Source organism: Peromyscus leucopus, chromosome 1, assembly GCF_004664715.2.
Source record: "Peromyscus leucopus breed LL Stock chromosome 1, UCI_PerLeu_2.1, whole genome shotgun sequence".
Lineage (NCBI taxonomy): Eukaryota > Metazoa > Chordata > Mammalia > Rodentia > Cricetidae > Peromyscus > Peromyscus leucopus.
This window is the reverse complement of record NC_051063.1, coordinates 124,356,903-124,379,495: the sequence shown is the minus strand read 5'-3', so window position 1 is coordinate 124,379,495 and position 22,593 is coordinate 124,356,903. Positions and strand designations below refer to the sequence as shown.

At 53.1% G+C, this 22,593-nt stretch overlaps 1 protein-coding gene across 5 annotated transcripts in view; it reads left to right on the top strand.

Moving 5' to 3' along the window:
* Positions 1 to 22,409, top strand: part of Sema4b (semaphorin 4B) — a 41,884-nt gene extending 19,475 nt beyond the window's left edge. For 4 of the 5 annotated variants that reach the window (XM_028873739.2, XM_037198072.1, XM_028873737.2 and 1 more), the window contains 13 exons: positions 8,460 to 8,623; positions 9,066 to 9,128; positions 11,628 to 11,726; positions 12,671 to 12,782; positions 13,091 to 13,204; positions 13,307 to 13,458; positions 14,997 to 15,178; positions 15,300 to 15,450; positions 16,280 to 16,490; positions 16,601 to 16,716; positions 16,938 to 17,104; positions 20,154 to 20,239; positions 20,762 to 22,409. In XM_028873739.2, coding sequence (XP_028729572.1) covers positions 8,460 to 8,623; positions 9,066 to 9,128; positions 11,628 to 11,726; positions 12,671 to 12,782; positions 13,091 to 13,204; positions 13,307 to 13,458; positions 14,997 to 15,178; positions 15,300 to 15,450; positions 16,280 to 16,490; positions 16,601 to 16,716; positions 16,938 to 17,104; positions 20,154 to 20,239; positions 20,762 to 21,501 — 2,357 coding nt within the window. In that variant the 3' untranslated portion in view covers positions 21,502 to 22,409. Of the gene's footprint in view, positions 1 to 7,002; positions 8,624 to 9,065; positions 9,129 to 11,627; positions 11,727 to 12,670; positions 12,783 to 13,090; positions 13,205 to 13,306; positions 13,459 to 14,996; positions 15,179 to 15,299; positions 15,451 to 16,279; positions 16,491 to 16,600; positions 16,717 to 16,937; positions 17,105 to 20,153; positions 20,240 to 20,761 lie in introns of those variants that run through there. The other variant, XM_028873736.2, reaches the window with a different exon arrangement.
* The last annotated feature ends 184 nt before the right edge of the window (positions 22,410 to 22,593 follow it).

Genomic DNA, 22,593 nt, shown 5'->3' with positions numbered 1-22,593 from the left:
TACCTGCCCACAGAAGAGGAAGAACACCATCCACAGGCAGTTCCCCACTGGGCGAGGCTCAGTCTTGCCTGTGGAACTGTTTTGTTTCATCCAGGGTAGAAAAGAATGCTGGACCCCAGCAGAGCCACCTGAGCCTGTCAGGGTCGTGGCTCCCTAAAGATAAGAGCCTGCCTGGGTCAGTTTCTTCCCTGACTCAGGAGCCTCATTCTTTCCCAGAGAGCAGTGCCTCTCCCTCCACCTGCCAGTTCCACAAAAGCAGCAGAGTGGTCCAGCTCAGCCCTGTCCTAACTGGTCAGCTGTGCGATTCTGTCTGGTAAAAGTCTGTTGAGGCCACTCATCAGTCACCAGAGCAAGGGAGCCAGCTGAGGCCCCCAGGGCGCTGTCAAATTGGGTATCGGGGGTCTTGGCCAGGAAAATAGGGGTGCGTATATCAGGTTTGCACATTAGGGGCCGTGGCCAACGCCAGTCTGGGGACGTATTTTGCTTGGCTTTCAAGAGACTTAAAATTTTTTAATTAGTGGCTGATACTTAAAACTTAGGAAATTTTATATGAAAATCCAGATTTCCGGCTGCAGGGGTATCTGGCAAGGCAGGGCCCCCTTCCCATTTAGCTGTAAGCAACTCGGCGTAAGCAGCCACCTCCTCTTTCGAGGGCCTCCTGCCTCCAGATGGTTCCACTCTCCCCAGTTCTGTCTCCCTTACCTGGCACCAGGGTGCCAGATGTTACGCAGAGAAGGCTGTCTGGTGCGTGAAAAGGTGAGAGGCAGGGAGGGGAGGGCGGTAGGCAGGAAGGGAGCGCTGCATTCTGTTAGTCATCCACAGGGGAGGCCGGGGACCTGTCCGCAGTCACACGGTGATGACGCCGTCAGGATGCATGGGGCCCTTAGGACTTCCTGCCCACCCCCCACGTCTCTGTGGCCCATTTCCTATTTCCTGCAGCATTTTTAGCTGCCACATGTCTCTTTGTGGCCTCTGGGATGCTGCGACTGACTGAGCTGCCCGTGTGCTAAAGGGGTTCAGACGCCGTGTGGAGCAGGAGCCTTCAGGACCCCCTGCTGTCCCCTGTCAATCTAGGGCTTCTTTCTGGACTATAGTGCCTCAAAATGAGGGACTCTGACCTTCGTTCAGTCAACAAACATTCATAACACACTTCCTTGGCAGTCACCTGACCAGGTGATAGGTGCCTGGGTTTGGAAAAGACAGACCCAGAAACCTCATCCTAAAACAGGGTTGCTGGAGCCCGTGACAGGTGTGGAGAGTATGGCAAGCCCTTGTCTGGCTGGAGGTTCTGGAAGGTCCATAGAAGAGCTGATAAGTGTAGTCAGAGGGAGAATTGTACCTCAGAGCTGGCTGTGACCAAAGCACCCTTGAACTGAACGTCTGTGTCACTCATGAAACGGGTGGGGAGCCTGGGGATCGGGTGATGTTTCACCACCGCGGGCTTTGTGAGGTGTGGTGACGGTTCTTGGAGAACACTCCAGCTGTAGCACGAGGCCTCCAGGAGGCTACAGTAGCCTGGGTGGGAGCATGTATGTAGTAGCCTGGTTCAGGACTGTGGACGTGGAGCAGTGAGGTGGGGCAGATTCGGAAAGAACGGCGGAGGGAAAATTGGCAGAATCTGATGGTAGATTGCATGTGTGTGTCTGAGGGAAGAAGAGAAACACGTGGCAGAGCTGGGTGGGAGAAAGACACCGGACATCAAGGACTGAGAGGTGGAGGGGGCCCATGAGGGTATCCTTAGGTAGAGTAAGTCACTGTGCTTGTGTGGGCCACCAGAATCTATATCATCGAAGTGGTAGGTGTGGACACATGACCCCTCACAGAGTGAGAAGAGCAAGAGCAACCAACACAGGAGAAAATGCTTGAGGGGCGGAGAGCAACGTCCACCAGAGCAGGACAGCGCGGGTTCACATCCCACCTCCTCCTCATACCCTGACCGGAGCTCAGTCCTACCCATGGCCACCTGGAGGGGATTGTGGGGCTGAATCTACAGGGGCCGGGTGTGTGAGGAAGGCATGAGATGACCCTTGAGAGCTTTGGGGCCCAACACCTGGAGGACAAGCAGTGTGACGGGGTCTGGGGCTATCAGTGAGACACTTCCTGGGCCTTGGAGGGCTCACCCACCGGGTGTCGGGCTGGGTGAGGCCAGTTCCCTGGGAGTGGGAGTGGGAGGCAAAAGGAAGGTGGAAGTGGCTGGAACTCTCTTCGGGAGTTTGCCTGTGTTTCTAGACGGAAGTGCCTTCTGAAGGGGAGAGAGAGCCTGTGTGTGGTGGAGCTGGAAGCTGGGGTCATTCATAGTCAATGGCTCCTGTTTCTTCGGAAAAAACTTGGAGGTATCTGTGAGGAAGAAGGTGGGTAGGAGGGCAGAGGCCACAGGAGAGGGAGAGTTAGAGTGGCCAGCCACTGAGCAGGGACACAGGAGCTGACCATGGTCCCGGGTGGGCCTCAGAGGGGTGAGCAGAGGTCAGGCGCTGGAGGTGTTGGAACAGCTTGCGGAGAAGAGACACAGGTCCCGTGGCTTTGGGGTTCTAACAGGAGCTGGCCAGCTCAAACAGGGACAGTTGGGAGGGAGGTTTTCCAGAGTCAACTCACCCACGAACATTTATATGCTGTCTGGTGTATTATTTATTTTATTTTATTTCTTGGTTTTGTTTGAGACAGGGTTTCTCTGTGTAACAGTCCTGGCTGTCCTGGAACTTATTTTGTAGACCAGGCTGGCTTCGAACTCACTGAGATCCACCTGCCTCTGCCTCCCAAGTGCTGGGATTAAAAGATGTATACCACTTCTGCCCGGCACTGATGTATTGTTACTATTATTATTGGTTTTGTTTTTGAGTCAGGGTCTTGCTGTATAATCTAGGCTTTCCTTGAACTTCCAGTAAGTTCTTCCTCGGTCTCCCAAATGCTATAAATGCTTTACTTTTTGTAGGGTGAGGGGTGGGTTGAAACAAAGTCTTGTGTAGTCCAGGCTGAGTCCAAACTTGCTTTAGAGCCAAGGATGTCCTCGAACTTCTGAGCCTTCATACTTTTACCTCCCAAGTGCTGGGATTACTGACCACCATACCTAGCCAACAAATGGATTCTTGACCACTTCAGCCCGGGGGAGGCTTTGACATAGAGTCCTTGACAGTGGCACTGACCCTCTCTTACGGACTCTGCTCTGGCCTTAGCCCAGTGATGTCGACCTTGGTCTGTGCTCACGTAGCCTGAGGACAAGGTGGCTGCTTCCTGCCCAGCTCTGGGGGGTGTGGAGAGAGGAAGGACATCCAGGCCAGTTTGCTGCTGACTGTAGCAAGTGGGTTCAAGGTTCTGGTGACTTAGCATGACGTCCTTGAGACCTAGCCACCCAGGAGGCCTTTCACACCCCTGCAGAAGGCCCTTCCTGGTGTTTCAGGAAGGCTGGTGTTTCCTGGCTGCATCCTGCTGGGACCTGTGGAGGGCAAGAAGTTAGAGCCAGGTCAGCATCTCCCTGTGGTGGCTCAGGAGTCATAGATCAGAGAAGAGTGGGGTGGGACTCTTGAGTCAGCACTACCCAGGGTGGGGCTAAGCCCTATTCCTGTCTTAACCCAGAAAGCCCCACACTTCCGGCTGAGTCACAGGGAAGGGAGAATCTTGGTGAGGCTGGGGGCTGAGGAGTTCCCACATCACTTCCTGCTAGGATGGGGTGTGGGGCCCCGAAGGTGGCAGCCCTGGGGTTAAAAAACTATCTTTTTGAAGGATGGAGCCCTCTTGGGGAGCAGAGACTCTTGGGCAGCCACTGGCTCAAGGTGCCCAGGACCCATGGAAAAGTTCCATCCTGACTGAGACAGAAGCCAGAGCCTCTAGTTAGGGGCTAAACCCCAGGCAAGGGGACAGGCAGGATATGTGAACCATACTTACAGCCAGGAGACTAGGTGGGACATGGTCTTTGGTACAAGAGGTACAACAGAACAACAACAACAACAACAACACACACACACACACACACACACACACACACACATGCACACACCTACACCTCTCTAGTCACCTCTGCACACACACACACAGCACCAGGAACTCAAGTACAAGCCTGGACAGGCCCCAGGTTTCCGTGCACATCGGCACACAGACACACAGACGTGGGCAGGCTCAGGCAGGGCCTTTTGCACAGACGTCCACACAGCCGCTCTGTCACTCTGGATGTGGTCCCAGACACTTGGGAGCTTGGGCAGTCACGGCACTTGTGACTTGTAGATCACATCCTGTTTCTTGAGTTGATCTGACCATGAGACCCTTGTGGACCACGCTCAAGCTCAGGTGGAATGGGCTGGCCCTGTAGCCTCGAGGGAGGGAAGCCACACCCCCTCTCCTGCCCTCTGTGGCTTGCTGGGCTGGATTTTCCTGCAGGGCTTTTGGATTTTGTTTTTGAGCCACTCGAGTGTTGATCGTGTGCCAGGCACCATGCCAGCACAGGGAAAACGTGTGCAAAGTTGTTTTGAGTCAAGCGCCCAGTAAGTGTGGGTCATTATGTACATTATTATTTACATACGTAATCTCGTTTCTTCTCATAACAACTCTGTGAGGCAGAGGGCTATTATTGTTCCTATTTTACAGATAAGGAAAGTGGGGGCTCCGAAAGGTTAAGTGGCTCGTCCTTATTGAGTGGTAGAGGCTGGATTTGAACCTGGTCTTGGATGCTAGTGTATGCTCTCAATCTGTCCTGTGAGATACCCAGTGGGGAAGACCTAGTGAAGTCCACCCACAGGGCTGGAAGGATCACTGGTAGCCAGGTTCGTCAGCACACCGTTTGGGGAACAGGGGAAGGGAGGGGGGCGGGGGGCAAGCTTGGAGGGCGGCCCCAGCATGAGAAAGTGGGTTGTGAAGGCACTGTGCTCACTTTCCACCCCTTGGTCGCTTTGTTCCGTGTGGTTCCAGCAGCCTGGAGGAGTCTGGACCACTGGCACCCAGGCTTCCCCTCCAGGCTGGCTGGCCTTTGTCTGAGGGGCCCTGGGCAGCTTGCCATCCACCAGGCTAGAGTGGAGGGGTGTTGCGCTGCCACCTGGAACTTGTGCTTATCTCGGACTCCTGGCATTTCTGCATCTGGACAGAATCCAAGGGTGGCTTCCCGCTTAGGTCCCACCCAGGTGGAGATGCCCTCCGGTGCAGGCAGATAAGCCTTGGCAAAGCAGAGGCAGCCTGTGCTTCCAGAAAACTTTGAGGGGTGCAAGAGATAAAGGGGTGCAGGAGCTGTGTGTGCCTTGATCTCGCTGAGGCTCCTGAGGCTCCTGTGAGCTGTACTTTTTGTTCACCGTGGCGTGAGTGGGTGTCCTAGGGGAGGGCCTACTTGGTACTCCTCAGAGTGCTGTTCTTGGGCCACCTCCTCCTGAGTCACCTGGTCCAGTGGCTGTCTTTCAGACCAGCAGTTTCAGAAGTTCTAGGGGAGGCCTGGAGTCCAGGAGCTGCTGTTTAGGGATGTCAGGGGTGGTGCTGGATCTTGCCTTGGCCTCCCAGTGTGTAGAAGTCTCGGACGCTAGGGAGTGAAGAGTTGGAGAAGAGGCTCTTGGTAGTTTGAAGAGAGGACATCTGTGCGCTGTGCCTGCCTCTGGTGTCAGTGGCAGAATTCAAGCTCTGGCCTCAAGCAGACCTTTCCTCGTGACTTCTAGTGCAGCCCTGTGTCTAACTCTGCTATGGGCGTGTGACAGAAGCTGAGCTACAGAGGTCATATTTCCCTCAAACTCTGGGTGCTCTCTGTACCACCTTCCTCCCCTGGAGACCGTCTCTGGGAAGCAGCTATGGGCTCCTGTCCGTCATCCTATTGACTGGAGATGCTACCCATCCCACGTGTCTCAGCAGGCTTATTGGAAAGCCCCACCTGAGAGCTTCCCATGCCATGTGGTAAAAGACTGAGCTTCCTTCAAAGGACTGGTGTGTTTTCCCGTTCTTGAACAGTGAGAACCAAGTTACTGCATTTCCCTTTTCTCCGTGGCCACCAGGAGTCTTGTGAAGATCCTATGACCTGCTCGTGAGATAGACCTCTTTCCTCTCTAGTTGAGATGTCTTCAGATCGATTTTTCTCTGCTCCTGATGTTAATGCTTCTCGTTCGCCACTTTCTTGTCTTTGTGTTTCCTTACCTCTTTCTGGAACCAGGCTGAGGGTATGTAAAAACATCGGACATACAAACACACATGAAGTCATCTTCTCATTGCTCGGCTGGCATGCTGCCCCATGGCTTCCCGGCTCTGTGAGTCTGTTTGTTTGCATGGTCCCGACCCGCTGGTCAGTTGGGACATGCCTGAGGCTGCTCAGGGGCTGCTCCCTGCTTGTCTTTGTGTCCTGTCTTCAGCTGTTTAGAATTTTTTAAATAATTTCTCTCTGAACCCATTAGTTATTCAAAGCATAAACAGCACGCAGATGGGTCAGTGGGCGTTGACTTGTATCTTTTTCTTCTCTTAAATTTGTTCTCTTAAATCTTTTTTTGGGTTTTTTTGAGACAGGGTTTCTCGAAACCTTGTTGTTTTGGTGCCTGTCCTGGATCACGCTCTGTAGACCAGGCTGGCCTCGATCCACCTCGTTCTTCCACCCAAGTGCTGGGATTAAAGGCATGCGCCACCACCGCCCGACTACATTATATATCTTTTATATTATGCAAGTATAAGTTGCTTACTGTAAAACCCCCAAATAATAAGTTTAAGGAGAAAATACCTGTGGCCCTTCTAGTGATTGCTTCAGTATTTTGTGCTTCATTTTTTTCTTCGGTCTGGATTTTTTTCTTGTTTATACTTTTTTTTCCCACAAAGTGCAATAATCTGGCCAGACGTATTTTATAACCTTCATTTTTACTTAGTGAAAGATAATTAGTATCTCCTATTTATTACATCTTCTGCAACAATGAATAGGTCCTAAAATTTTCTCAGTGGTACTATGTATTTGTATGTATGTATTTGAATGTATGTATGTATATATATAAATGCACGAGAGCTGAATTCAACATGGCGGAAGAGAGAACCAATTCCCAGACTTGCCCTCTGATACACACACACACACACACACACACACACACACACACACACACACACCATTTTAAATGTTAAACAGGAAAGGCTTTGCTGTAAGGCCAGCACTGTCTCAGTCTTTGCGCTCTGCCTAATTCACAGGGCCACCTCTGAGTCTTTGAGAGTTCCCACGCTACTGAGGTTCCCTCTGGATGCTGACATGAAATGCTCACACCATTTCTCTTCCATCTCTAGCCTTTTGGCGTGCTGCTGAAAAAAATGAGGCTTTCCGTCATCATCCTCGCCCCTCCCTACATGTCTGCCCCTTCCGACCTGTGCTGTGTGATTGCCTTAAACGCGTGCGCCACCACTGCCCGGCTAACATGCATGTGTGCTGTGTGTGGGATCAAACAAACCCAGGCCCTTACACGTTAGACAAGCCTGTACTGAGCCACACCCTGAGCCCTGTTAGCCTGACATGGCATACTGTGACCCTCTGAGAGGGACAGCAGAGTCTCCTTCCCCCAATCCCCTGTCATGCTGTCTGTCTGTGGCACATTCATGTTTCTGAGCTCGAGGCTAAGGACGGTCATTCTCTGTCTAGTAACTCCGAGTCTCCGTGTGCTGAGGGCTCTGGCTTGAGACAGGGTTAAATCCTGTCCCTGCAGGGCCAGGGAAGAGAGGGCTGCCCTTGCCTTTCCTTCTCTTTTGGTCAGATGCTGAGGTGATGTTGATGCAGAGGAGGATGTTAAACGGAGCAGCCTTTCTTCCCTTTAGTACAGTTATTTATTTGTGTGTGTGCACACTACCGTAGCATTCACGAGAGCCTCAGAAGACAGCTTATGGGAGTTCACTCTCTCCTCCTCCCATGTGGGTCCCGGGTACTGAACTCAGGTAGTCAGGCTTGGTGGAAGGTACCATTACCCACCAAGCCACCTGCCTGTCCTTTCTTACATTCTATTATGTAAAGACACCCCATGACTTTAAATTGTAATTTGCTTCATATTTTGACCCTTTCTCTCTCTCTCTTAAAATGGGGTCCCACTTAAGTAAACTCAGATTGTCCTCCAACTTCTAATTCTCCTGCCTCCCTCCCGTGTGCTGGGATTACAGGCATGGACCATCACACCTAGCTAGATTATGTGTTTCTTACACAGCTTCGTTTGCTTATTTTCTGGAGTTGCTAGTTGTTTTTTTGCCAGCTGTATAATATTCCACTGGATGGAGTTTCATAATGATTTTTGTCCAGTCGCTGTCTTTGGACTCTTAGGTTTCCGCTTTCTCAGTGCCATGAATGGAGCTGTAGTTAATGTTCTTCTCCATGTATCTCAGTGCATTCCCTTCGTGCATTTGTGTGTCGGACATGCTACTCTTCTTTATAACCGGCCTGTTGTCCCAGGGTCTTGCCACTGACTGCCCTGCAGACCCGCCTTTTACTAAATTTATCTTTCTTGAGGTGAATGGAAAAGGCGATTCTCAGGCAATGCCCGACTTCCTCCCCCCAGGCTCTGAAGAAAGGCTGATCCGAAAATTTGAAGCGGAAAACATCTCCAACTACACGGCCCTTCTGCTAAGCCAAGACGGCAAGACGCTGTACGTGGGGGCCCAAGAGGCACTCTTTGCACTTAACAGCAACATCAGCTTCCTGCCGGGCGGGGAGTACCAACAGGTGAGAGGGTCCGAGGGTGGCCAGGTGGGTGGAGAGGGTGGCCAGGTGGGTGGAGAGGGGTGGTCAGGTGGGTGGAGAGGGTGGTCAGGTGGGTGGAGAGGGTGGTCAGGTGGATGGAGAGGGTGGTCAGGTGGATAGAGAGGGTAGTCAGGTGGGTAGAGAGGGTGGTCAGGTGGGTGGAGAGGGGTGGTCAGGTGTGTGGAGAGGGTGGCCAGGTGGATGGAGAGGGTGGTCAGGTGGGTAGAGAGGGTGGTCAGGTGGGTAGAGAGGGTGGTCAGGTGGGTGGAGAGGGTGGTCAGGTGGATAGAGAGGGGTGGTGGTCAGGTGTGTGGAGAGGGGTGGTCTGGAAGAACATCCTGCTGGTCCGAGGATGCTTTGGACAGGAGAGGAGCATGGTTCTGCACACCTCCATACTCTCACACCTATTTCCCTTCTTCCTTAGCTGCTTTGGCGTGCAGATGCTGACAGGAAACAGCAGTGCAGCTTTAAGGGCAAGGACCTTAAGGTGAGACTGAAATGGGGGAGGGATCTGGGCAGACACTGAGCAGATATACAGATACAGCCAAGTGTTCTGGACAGAGCATAGCCTAGAGATAGCCAGCATTGGGCTCCCAACCCCAGCCCCATCCTTTCTGTGACCTTGAACAAGCAGATTCATCTAGCCTTCCTTCCTGTTCCCATCTGTAAAATGGGGATCCTGTGTCCCTGGATCAACCAGTGGGTCCAGGGCCCCTGACACAAAAACAATGCCAAATTAGCCTTAGCCCCAGCAGGCTGAGCGAGGTGGTGATTGTGTCGGTAACGAGTCTCCAGTGGAGAGACAAGTCCGGCAAAGACGTTAGATGGGGTCCAGCCCAATACAGGATTCTCCTGCAAGGCTTCTTGCCATTCCCAGAGGCTCCAGGTCCCAAATGGAGCAAGTGGCATCCAAGGCAGCCTTCAGGTCAAGTCCTGGCTGCCCCCATCCAGCCATGCTTCATTCTGCAAACAGTTAGCAAGTTCTTGTTGGCAGTGTGGGGATAGAACGAAGCACCTCCCACGCCAGACAGGTGTGCTGGCCGTGGGCCGCGCCTCAGCCCCTCTTCAGAACTAGTTCTGTAGTGTTAGCTACTAGAGACATTATGAAAAAGTAAAACCATGCCTGTAATCCCAGAATTTGGGCAGAAGGATTCGAAGTTCAAGGTCATCCCTGACGACATTGCAGAGTGACAGACTGAACTCCATGACACCATTTCCAAAAGCTAAAGATGAAAAAAAAATCAATGAAGAATCAGTTTATAAGGTGGTCATGAAAAAGGAAAAAATAGGGCTGGAGGGATGCCTCAGCAGTTAGAGCATGGGCTGCTCTTTCAGAGGACCAGCCTATTTCCCAGCATCCACAATGACAGCTCACAGCCTTCTGTAATTCCAGCTCCAGGGGACCCAGTACCCTCTTCTGGCCTCCACAGCACCAGGCACAAAAGTGATCCACACATAGATGCAAACAAAACACTTGTACACATAAAATGAAAATAAATAAATCTTAAAAAAGAACGAAGGGGTTGGGGATTTAGCTCAGTGGTAGAGCGCTTGCACAAGGCCCTGGGTTCGGTCCTCAGCTCTGGAAAAAAGAAGGGATTGCCTTTAATCTTGTTCTATCCCCACACTGCCTTTAATCCCAGCACTAGGGAGGCAGAGCCAGGCGGATCTCTGTGAGTTCCAGGCCAGCATGGGCTACCAAGTGAGTTCCAGGAAAGGCGCAAAACTACACAGAGAAACCCTGTCTCGAAAAACCAAAAAAAAAAAAAAAAAAAAAAAAAGAAAGAAAGAAAGAAAGAAAGAGAAGAGGGTGCCCAGGTTTACATGATGTAAAGACATTTGAGCCTTTGAGATTTAGAGGAAGGTATGGAACTTGACTCTAATACCCAGGGAGTGAGCAGGACTTCCGGTTTCCATCTGAGTGAATCACTGCAGACGCCAGTGGAAGGCTAAGCAGAGAAGTGGCATGGCCTTGCCTGTGTTTTTTTGCTTCGTTTTACAAACTGGGATCAAGCCCAGGGCCTCACACACGTTAGTCAAGTGCTCTACCACTGAGCTACATCCCTGACCTGGGCAGGTTCTCCCACTGTAGCCTTGTAACCCAGGCTGGTCTTGAACTTGTGATCTTCCCGTCCCAGCCTCCTGAGTGGCTGGAATTACTGACTTGTGCCACCAGGCCTGTCTCGCCTGTGTTTTAAATGGATTGCTTTGAGCTGGGCATGCTTGTGCCTGCTTGTGATTCTAGTGATTGTAAGACGGAGAATTAGTAATTCCAGGCCAACCTGGGCTACATGGTGAGACTCTGCCGTAAACAGAAATAACTAGGTCCCATTGTGTACAGGAGAGAGGGTTCTCTCTGGGACTGGACACGAGGGAGGCCACTGAGGGTTAGCCGATGACAGTGCCCCATCCAGGCAGGGTACGATCCATAAAGGGGTGAGAAATGGTCAGATTCTGGGTTTCTGTTTCTTGACTGTTCATCATCCAGGAAGGTGTGGGCCTTGAGAGGCACTGAGGCCGGGGCTTCCCACTGGAAAGATGGAAGAATTCAGTGGGTCTTTGGGGAATCGGCCGCACCACTTTGGAAATTCCCGTTAGACACCTTGTGGAGGTGACCTTGTGCCAGGAGTGGAGGGCTGAGCTGCTTTGGCCTCTGTTTCCTCACTGGGCTGGAGAAGACTCTCAGGAGGGCAGAGATACTCCAAAATGTGGACTCCCCCTCCAGGGCGCCCTTCACCAGAGTGAGGGAGCATTTGCCAGTCTAGAAACTAGCTGAGCCCCAGGGTCTTCTGCAGGGCAGACCCGCATAGGCTGCCGGCTGGCCCACAGCCCCTGGCTTCTCCAGTCTCTATTGTCCCCTTTCTGTTACCTCTCTGGTCCCCAGCAAAGGCCCTGCCCCCAGGCCTGGTCCTGGGGTCTGGGGAGGAGGCCTCTGCAGCGCCCCCTGGCGGCATATGTGGGCCTGACACTCTCTCCTTCCCCACAGCGAGACTGTCAAAACTACATCAAGATCCTTCTGCCGATCAACAGCAGCCACCTGCTCACCTGCGGCACAGCAGCCTTCAGCCCCCTGTGCGCCTACATTGTGAGTTCCCCCCTCTACCTGGGGCTGGGCTGCAGCTGCCGGGGGCACAGCCCATCTTCCTGCCCGGGCAGCCCTTCTCAAGCCCTGGCTCCTGGTGAAAGGAGGAGCCTCAGGGCAGGCTTCTAGGTAGCAGCGGGCTCTTGAGACCCCTGAGCCCATCATCCTGGGCGCTGCCCAGCCCCCTGCTGGGTCTCCCTGCCGGGGCAGAGAGGGGTGCACGGGGCAGAGGGGTGCACGGGGCAGAGAGGGGTGCACGGGGCAGAGGGGTGCACGGGGCAGAGAGGGGTGCACGGGGCAGGGCGGTGCACGGGGCAGAGAGGGGTGTACGGGGCAGGGCGGTACACGGGGCAGGGCGGTGCACTGGGCAGAGAGGGGTGTACGGGGCAGAGAGGGGTGCACGGGGCTGGGCGGCACGGGGCAGAGAGGGGTGTACGGGGCTGAGAGGGGTGCACAGGGCAGAGGGGTGCACGGGGCAGAGAGGGGTGGTGCACGGGGCAGAGGGGTGCACGCAGCCACCTTGTCCAGAGAGCCTGTCTGACTCCCAACCGGCCGCCCTGTCCCGCCCTCCACATTCTTTTCCTCGCTGCACTTGATCCTCTCGCGTCATCGTCATCGTGTACCCCTCAGCATATGCCCGCCCCGTGTTCCTCCTCCTCCTCCTCCTCCTCCTCACCCTAACACACTCTAGCAGAGGGTGGCATTGAGGCTGTGTTTTGGGACACAGGCCTTGGAGCCAGAAATTCCTGGGTTTGCATCACGGTGCTCTCCCTGGCCCCAGGACTACTTTCCAAGCCTCGACCCGTCCCTGCTCGCTGGGGATCGGTGCCCACTGCACACATGCCTCCATGTAGAGCACAGGAAAGGAGGGCACGCACTTGGGCACCTGCACACCTTCCCCGCTGTGCACTGCCTTGTTCCCGAGCTACTTTTCCCCTCCCCCACAGAACATAGCGAGCTTCACTTTAGCGCGAGATGAGGCCGGCAATGTCCTCCTGGAGGATGGCAAGGGCCGTTGTCCCTTTGACCCCAACTTCAAGTCCACTGCCCTGGTGGTTGGTAAGTAGGGGCGGAGGCTGAGCGCTTTTGGGTTTCGTGGAGTCAGAAGATGCACAGGGCGGGGGGCCCTGATTCTGGGATGTGGTCTGTGCTCTGGGCAATGTGTGTCCCAGGGCTGAGCTGGTGTCTCCTTGCTGTGCTGGTTCCCAGGGGGCACTGGGTGACCCTGGGCTGTCCTCCCCTTTAACTCTTCCAAGTTCCTGCTTCCGCCTAAGCAGGATGGATGGGGCTGTGGTCACTGTGGGCCCTGAGCAGGGCACAGGGCCTGGGCCAAGGGAGCCATTCCCATGGGAACGTTCTCTTGGCAGATGGTGAGCTGTACACGGGAACAGTCAGTAGCTTCCAGGGAAACGACCCAGCCATTTCCCGGAGCCAGAGTTCCCGCCCCACCAAGACTGAGAGCTCCCTCAACTGGCTACAAGGTGGAGTTCTGCCTCGGCCCCCTGAGCAGTCAGCCCTTGGGGGAGGGGACAGTGTCCCAGAGGTTCCTGGACTGACTGTGTACCCTCCACTGGCCTCTGCAGATCCCGCCTTTGTGGCCTCAGCCTACATTCCTGAAAGTCTGGGCAGCCCAGAAGGTGATGACGATAAGATCTACTTCTTCTTCAGTGAGACGGGCCAGGAGTTTGAGTTCTTTGAGAACACCATTGTGTCCCGAGTTGCCCGAGTCTGCAAGGTGAGTGGGGTGGGGAGGGGAGTCATCCACCCAAAGGGCAGCCCACATCTGTGACCTTCCGAATCATCCTCTGGGGAGCAACAGCTCAACCAGCTGCCTATCAATCTTCTTCCTCCTCCTCCTCCTCTTTTCTTTTTTTTTTTTTTTTTTTTGAGGTGAGGGCTCACTATATAGTTCTGTCCTGGAACTCACTCTGTAGCCCAGGCTGGCCTTGAACTTACAGAGATCCACCTCTCTGCCTCCCAAGTGCTGGGGTAAAGGAGAGCTCCACCATGCCTGGCTGGCCTCCCTTTTCTTAATTGAGAAAATCTCATATTGAAGGTAGGTGTGACAGTGCACACCCAAAATCCTGGCACTTGGGGAGCTGAGGGGCAAGGATCGCAGGTTAAGGCCATGCTGGACCACATAACAAGATCCTATCTTAAAAACTTCTCTCTCTTTTTTTTTTTTTTGTTTTTTTTTTGAGACAGGCTTTTTCTGTGTAGCCTTGGCTGTCCTGGAACTCACTCTGTAGACCAGGCTAGCCTTGAACTCAGAGATCCACTTGCCTCTGACCAAATGCTGGGACTAAAGGCGTGTGCCACCACTGCCCTGCTTTAAAAACTTTAATAGTACTAGCTCCTCTCTTAGATAGGGTCTCACGTATCCCAGGCTGGTCTCAAACGTACTGTGTAACGCAGGATGCTTGTGTTATCCCACCTGGTTTCCATGGTGCTGGGGCTTCAGCTCGGGGTTATAAATACGAGGCAGACACTCTACCAACTGCGCTACATCCCTTTGGAAAGAAGTCTGGCTTTCTCTTGAAAACTGAAAACCCAGGTTCCTGGTTCAAATTCCACTCCTCATCTGTGGAATGGCAGTAATAACACCTCCACCACCAGAGCTGTCCAATGGGTTAAACTCTGCCATGTAAAGCCCTTAGGGTCCCTAAATGTGAAAACCTACCGCCCCCACAAGAAGGACCACTGTCAACATGAAAGCGTTCTTTACCGAGCTGTTAAAGCTGACGTTTGTGTAGTAACTTAGTTACAAACTTGAGTTGCGGTAGTTCAAGGTGCTTTGGGCTCCTTGTTTGCTCAGTAATCAGTCACGGACTCCTTCCCCTATTGTTTATTTATTCATTTATGTGTTTATTGAGTTGAAGTCCCACTGCACTCCCTGGCCGACTATGAACTCCTAGACTCGAGTGATCCTCCTGCATGACCTGAAGCTTCAGGTTACTGGCATGGCCAGTGATGCTGGCATGCTGGGTGGCCTCGTGCCCCTGAACTATGTCCTGTGCCTTCCCTGTGTAGACGGCTTCCCCTTGGTCCTTGCTTGCTCATCCTCCACAGTACGGAATGAGCTTTCATGATGGGAAACACACACTCCTAAATTTTCTCAATTTTAGTTGCATGTTCGTCCTGGCTTTTTTCTCGTGCTTCGTTCATTTCTGTGTGTGTCTCAGCTGCCGCTGAGGAGGGCTGGCAAGGCAACACGGTGCTCCCGCCTGTGGCCCTTGGCTCGGGACTCAGACAGCGGCCCCTCTGCTCCTCCAGGGCGACGAGGGTGGAGAGCGCGTCTTGCAGCAGCGCTGGACCTCCTTCCTCAAGGCTCAGCTCCTGTGCTCCCGGCCGGATGACGGCTTTCCCTTTAACGTGCTGCAAGATGTCTTCACCCTGAGCCCCAACCCCCAGGATTGGCGCAAGACCCTCTTCTATGGGGTCTTCACCTCCCAGTGGTGAGTGAAATGCCAGGATTTAGCTGGGGACAGCAGGGTAAGGAATGGCTAGACCCCGCTGACCCCGGCTTCAGCCCTGACTCCTCCCAGCTCAGAATGGACTTGGCTGTTCCTTTGGCAGGCACAGAGGGACCACAGAGGGCTCCGCCATCTGTGTCTTCACCATGAACGATGTGCAGAGGGCCTTTGATGGCCTCTACAAGAAAGTGAACAGAGAGACACAGCAGTGGTACACTGAGACGCACCCGGTGCCCACACCCCGGCCTGGAGCGGTGGGTATCAGTGGTTGACCGTGAACTCCTGATCTCTGCCTCCACCTCCCAAGTACTAGGATCACCAGGGGGATGCCACCACCTCCAGCTTTGAACTGTACTCTACAGTACTACTACTGTCCCTTTACTCTGTCCCCCCCAGACTCCTTATTCAGTCATCAAATGACCGGATGACCGGATCCTAAGCAATGGTCCTTTCTTAATTGCTTGTCACATAGCGGGCCACAAGGGAAACTTGACACCAGGCTGAGTGCCCGCAGTTTGGTTGGGAGGTGATGCTGAGAAGCAGGGTGAGGGAATGGACAGGGGCAGGCGGAAAGCTGCATGTGTCACTTAGCTTTGACTCCGGGCTACTGAGTCTGGACCTTCCCGGGTACCACACGAAGTTGTGGAGCCCATCTCAGACCCTCACACTGACGGAGCTGAAGCTGTTTGTAGTGTACTCCATTAGTCGCGGGTCACTGGGCGTGTTATCTCACAGGCAGAGAAACTCTTGGGCCGGGAGAAACAGGACCCGGGTGGGTGTGGGGATCCGCCGTGGCTGGCTGTACTGAGATATTGATCAGCCCCAGCTTCTTGAGGACCCCAGGGTAAGAGGCTAGCCAGCAAGAGGAGGCCTTTGTACAACCTGGGTAAGGAGCAGTGGGCCCAGCAGGCCACCAAGCCCTTGGCTGCCTCACATGCCAGGTTTGCGTTTGGACCAGCACTGTGCAGAAAGGCAGCTGTGCCGTGGTTTCTGGAGCTCGGCGGGTAGAGCGGGCCGCTGCTGTCCCTGGTGGAGGCCTGCCTCCTCTCTGATTCCTGTGGCCCATGCTTCTGTTTCCTACAGTGCATCACCAACAGTGCCCGGGAACGGAAGATCAACTCGTCCCTGCAGCTTCCAGACCGAGTGCTAAACTTCCTCAAGGACCACTTCCTGATGGATGGGCAGGTCCGCAGCCGCCTGCTGCTGCTGCAGCCACAAGCCCGCTACCAGCGTGTGGCTGCGCACCGCGTGCCTGGCTTGCACGGCACTTACGATGTCCTCTTCCTGGGCACTGGTGAGTGCTTGCAGCCCAGCAGGATCGAGTTAAGGAGGGGGATTCATGCATGGTTGGTGGATCCTGGGCATTGGGCCCCACCAGGGCCTGAGTGGTGTCCGTGTTCCCAGGTGATGGCCGCCTGCACAAGGCAGTGACCCTGGGCTCCAGGGTGCACATCATTGAGGAGCTGCAGGTCTTCCCTCACGGCCAGCCTGTGCAGAACCTGCTCTTGGACAGCCATCGGGTGAGTGGGCCGTAGAATGAGCTTGGCACCGAGCCAGCTCTTCCTTCCCTGCCCAAGCAAGATGGGAAGTTTAAGGAGCCCCGACTAAGGGCTGTCAAAAGGGTGTGGGGCAGAACTTGTCAGAGGCTCCCTGGGATGGCTGTGGTGAGCATATGAGGCTGGTGTGACTGAGTGACGGGGAGCCCATGCTTCTCCCTCACTCTCCCTGTTTGCCTATGTAGGGACTGTTGTATGCCTCCTCCCATTCTGGCGTAGTACAAGTGCCGGTAGCCAACTGCAGCCTGTACCCAACCTGTGGAGACTGCCTCCTCGCTCGAGACCCCTACTGTGCCTGGAGCGGCTCTAGCTGCAGGCTCGTCAGCCTCCACCAGCCTGATCTGGCCTCCAGGTGAGAACTCCCAAAGTCCCTGAATGCCTATCACTTCTGAGCACCCAAGTCTTCTCTGGGACACCTGCGAGGTCTCCTGTCTACCCTCATCTCCACATGGTTCTCCGTTCCCTACTTCCCTCAAAACCAGTATGGACTGGACAGTCAGTGTTTGCTGTACCTACCTGGAAAGGGCAACAGGATTTGGTAGAAGATGAGACATCTAGTGAAAGCCTGCCAGGAGAAAGTGGATTGCCATGTGAACATAGCTTAGTGAAGAGCACAGCAGTGTACTAAACCATTAGAAAGTAGTCAGAGTAACATGTGGATTAGAGGTGTCGATTTAGAAAATAGGGATTTGGCATAGTGGCACATTAGACCTTTAATCCCAGCATCCAGGAGGCAGAGGCAGAAAGATCTCTGTGAGTTCAAGGGCGTCTTGGTCTACATAGATGCAGGCCAGCCAGGGCTACATAATGAGGTCCTGTCTCAATTAAAAAATAAAAAATAGGGATGAGTCAGTTGAGGTAGGAGCATGGCTATAATCCCAGTACCTGGTTTTGCTGTTGCTATTATTGTTGGTTTTTTGTTTTAGTGAGACAGGGTCTCATGTAGCCTAGGCTGGCCTGGATGGAACTCAGTATATGGTTTTGGAGGCTCTAAAGAAAACAGGGCGGCCAGAACATGGTGGCGCTTGTCTGTAGTCCTAGCACTTAGAAGGCAGAGGCAGGAGGTTGCATTCTCTGCAACCTCGTAGGTTTCCAAGGCTAGCCTAGGCCATGTGAGACCTGGGCTCACAAAATGGTGGTGCTGGAGAGATGGATCAGCAGTTAAGAGCACCTATTGCTCTTGTAGGAGACCCAGGTTCCATCCCCAGCACCCCTGTCAGGCAGTTCATAACCAACTGCCTGGAACTTCAGTTCCAAGGGATCCAACCCTCTGGCCTCCTGCACACACCTGTACATAGAGACTTAGGCACAGATAGATACACATACATAAAAGTAATAATTCATTCTTTTTTTTTTTTTTCTTTTTTTAAGAGGAGAACAGGGATGTACAGAAAGTAAAGCACCACAGTGCCATCACTGGCTTGCATTGTAGCATACCGCCCTCATATTTTTCTACAAATGTGTAAAGCAAACAGTGTTGTAGACATGACTGTCTCATTTGTAGCGTTTACAGGAGAAGGGACATAAATGAGCACATTCCTAGAGCATGGACGTGTTAACCTTCCTGTTAGTTGTGTTCCTGTTTCACACAGGGCCGTACACTTGGTGTCTGTAAAGTGTTTCAGGAACTTCAGTATTTGGGGATGGTGGTGCATGGTCTGCAATTGTCCCATTAGTAGGCAGGTAGAGGCAGGAAATCTGCAGTTCATAGCTATCCTTGACTGCATAACAAGTTTAAGGCTACCCTAGACTACATAAGACCCTATTTTGACCAGGTGCTATGGCTCACACCTTTAGTCCCAGCACCCAGGAGGCAGAGGCAGGAAGATCTCTCTGAGTTTTGAGGTGTCTGGTTTGTAGAGTGAGTTCCAGGACAGTCAGAGCTATGTAGAGACACACTGTCTTGAAAAAGACCCTGTTTCAACTTCCCTTCCCTGCTCCCTGTTCCTCCCCCGCAACAAAAATAAAAGCAACCCAACCTTTTTAGGAGCTGATAACCTGGAAGGTTATACCCAGAAGTCTGTCTTGGCTGTTTCATAGTAGATTATGGAGGCTCCTGTAGTGTTTTTGTTTTGTTTTGTTTTTTCTTTATGCTTGGTTGTATTTTCTTTTTTCTTTTCCTTTGAGACAGAGTCTCACTGTATTTTAACTTTATTTTATGTGCATTGGTATGAAGGTGTCAGAATCCCTGGAACTGGAGTTACAGACAGTTGTGAACTGCCATGTGGGTGCTGGGAATTGAACCAGGGTCTTCTGGAAGAAAGCCAGTGCTGTTAACCACTGAGCCATCTCTCCAGCCCCCTCTAATTTTTTAGTTCATGAAAAAATCATCTTTTTTTTTTTTTTTTCCGGTGTACACACCTATAATCTCAACACTATAGAAGCTAAAGTAGAAGTTTGGGAGTTGGAGGCTAGCCTGGGCTACACTGCATATCCTAGCAATATAAAATATTATAATGTTTTAAAAAAAAAGAATGAAGCCGGGCGGTGGTGGCACATGCCTTTAATCCCAGCACTCGGGAGGCAGAGGCAGGCGGATCTCTGTGAGTTCGAGGCCAGCCTGGTCTCCAAAGTGAGTTCCAGGAAAGGCGCAAAGCTACACAGAGAAACCCTGTCTTGAAAAACAAAACAAAACAAAACAAACAAACAAAAAAAAAGAATGAAAGAAAAGTTTCTTTTCTTTTCTTTTTTTTTTTTTTTGTTTGTTTTTTTTTAGACAAGGTCTTGCTCTGTGGCTGCGGCTGGTCTGTAACTCATGACAATCCTCCTGCCTCAGCCTCTTGGGTTTTTAATGGGGGTGGGGGTGTATTTGATACAGGGTCTCATGTAGCAGCCTTGACTGGCTTCTAGTTCACTGTGTAGTCAAAGATGATCTTTATTTCTGTACCTCCTGTCTACTTCCCATGTGCCAGGCACATTATGCTTTTATGGTGAAAGGAGATTGTGACTTTTATTTGTAATAACGTGTCGACGGGGCTGAGAAGATGGCCCAGTCAGCGAAGTGCTTGCCTCAGATGTGTGAGAATCTGAGTTTGATTTCCAGAGTGCACATAAAAATGCCAGGCATAGTGGTGGCATGAGAGAGACAGACAGATCCCAGGGCTCACTGGGCACCCTGTCCATCCTAGTTGGTAAACTCCAGGCTAGGAAGACACTCTGCCTTAAAGGAGGCGGACGGTGTTCCTAAGGACGATACCAAGGTTGTCCTCAAACCTCCACATAATGTGCGCACACATAACTGTGACTGGAGACGCCCTGTGGTGGTAGAGACTCGGCTCAGCAAAGTGTTAACTGCTGCTTTGGACCTGACGGGCCTTTCACACCAGGTCCCCTGCCCAGGTCCAAGATGGGGGAGGGAACACTGGCCCATGGGGTCCTACCCAAGATTTTCTCGTACCCAGGCCATGGATCCAGGACATTGAGGGAGCCAATGCGAAAGATCTCTGCAATGCTTCCTCGGCCAGGCCCCGGACTTTAGTGCCAGCAGGTAAGATGCCCTAGAAAAGGTGGGCTGTATTTGCTTGGAAAAGGCTTCCAGGTATTTATAGGTATAGATTTTTCTTCTAGTCTTATAAAAAGGGGTCCAGATAGTGAGTCTCACTCAGTCCCAAGAATCGCCCAAGTTAACATCTGTCTTAGTTAGGGTTTTATTGCTGTGATGAGACACTGTGATCCCGGCAACTCTTATAAAGGAAAACATTTAAATGGGCTGGCTCAGAGATGTAGTCCATTATTGTCATGGCACACAGGCGGACATGGTGCTGGAGAGGTAGCTGAGAGTTCTACATCTGGATCAGTGGGCCTGGCTTGGGATTCTGAAACCTCAAAGCCCACCCCCAATGGCAGACTTCCTCCAACAAGGCCCCATGTCCCAATGGTGCCATTGCCTGTGAGCCTATGGGGTTTGTTTTCATTCAAACCAGCACCAGAGCACAGTCAGGAGGGCGGGGCTAAGCCTGGGGCTGCTCTAGCCATTGGCTCCTTCTACCCCTGCATCTTCTGCCCACAGGCAAGCCATGCAAACAAGTCCAGATCCAACCGAACACAGTGAACACCCTGGCCTGCCCACTCCTCTCGAACCTGGCCACTCGGCTCTGGCTGTACAATGGGGCCCCTGTCAATGCCTCTGCCTCCTGCCGCGTGCTGCCCACCGGCGACCTGCTCTTGGTGGGCAGCCAGCAGGGGTTCGGGATGTTCCAGTGTTGGTCAATAGAAGAAGGATTCCGGCAGCTGGTGGCCAGCTACTGCCCGGAGGTGATGGAGGATGGGGTGGTGGGCCAAAAGGACCAGCGTGACGGTATCCCAGTCATCATCAACACATCCCGAGTGAGTGCGCCCGCTGGCGGCAGGGCCAGCTGGGGTGCAGACAAGTCCTACTGGAACGAATTCCTGGTGATGTGCACTCTGTTCGGCCTTGCCGTGGTGCTTCTCGTTTTGTTCTTTCTCTACCGACATCGGGATGGCATGAAACTCTTCCTAAAGCAGGGCGAATGTGCCACCGTGCACCCCAAGACTCGTCCTGTGGTGCTCCCACCCGAGACGCGGCCACTCAATGGTGTCGGCCCTCCTAGCACCCCGCTTGACCACCGAGGCTACCAGGCCCTGTCGGATAGCTCCCCAGGGCCCCGAGTCTTTACTGAGTCAGAAAAGAGGCCGCTGAGTATCCAGGACAGCTTTGTGGAGGTGTCTCCCGTGTGTCCCCGGCCCCGGGTTCGGCTGGGCTCTGAGATCCGAGACTCTGTGGTATGAGAGCTGACGTGAGATGTGGCCACCCAGGCCTCAGGCTGTGACTGTTCAGCGGAGGTCAGCTAGACCTGTGCTTCTCACAACACAACCATGATACCGTGCCGGGGAGGCAGCTGGTATCACAGCCCCGACAGCCAGCCAGCCGGTTCCAGGGCCTGGCCGAAGACGGCTCTGCCTCCAGGGGCCAGAGGGCCCTTGTCGGGTGGCAGAATTCTGCTACTTAAACTGAGCCCTTTGTTTAAAAAATGTGAAGCCAGGGTGAGAGGGAAGAGAGACAAGAGACAAGGAAGACTACGACACAGCCACTCCAGTGCAGCCTGCCTGGGCTCTTGGGGACTTATCCAGAGTGGCTTTGTGAGACAGAGTTGGAAATCCCTCCCCCGCTGGCCTGTTCTACCTTCCGCCTTACTCTGCTGCCTTGAGCTACCCTTTCTCAATGCAGAGCAGGGGCCCTGCTCCAGCTCCAGCCAACTGAGGACGTATCTGTGGCCACTGACACCCCACCACCTCAGGGACCAGAGGGCTAGGCTGGCTCGCAGCCCTCCCCACCAGACGCGGGCCCAGGCCCAGTTCCTGGACTTACCAGGCCTGTATCAGGCTGTGGCCTCGAGCGAGCAAGGGACTGACCCCAGGGGAGCTGGCGACAGAAGACTGTTGTTGCCTGCTGCCCTTTTCCCAGTCAGAGAACCATGCCCCCCCACCTCCCCAGCCCCATCTTCCAGTTCCGACACGGGGACTTCTGAACCCCACCTTCTCCAGCTCCGAGTTCACCGCCCTTGCCCCACACTCTAAGGGATACTGACACTGCCCATCACAAGGACCCTGAATTTACATGGGTTTTGTATTTTTTTTAATAAGATGCACTTTACTTTCTTTTTTAAATAAAAGCGGACAAATGATAGTTAATTGAGGCCCCAATTCTTGAAGGACTTTGCTTTGTGTGTATGTTGTCATGTGAATGCCTGTGTGTGTACATGTGGCGACCAGAGGCTAGCCTTAGGTGTCATCCTTAGGAACTGCACACCCCTCTTTAGATGGGGTCTCATTAGCTTGAAGTTCACCGTTAGGCTAGGCCGCTGGCCAGTGCACCCCGGG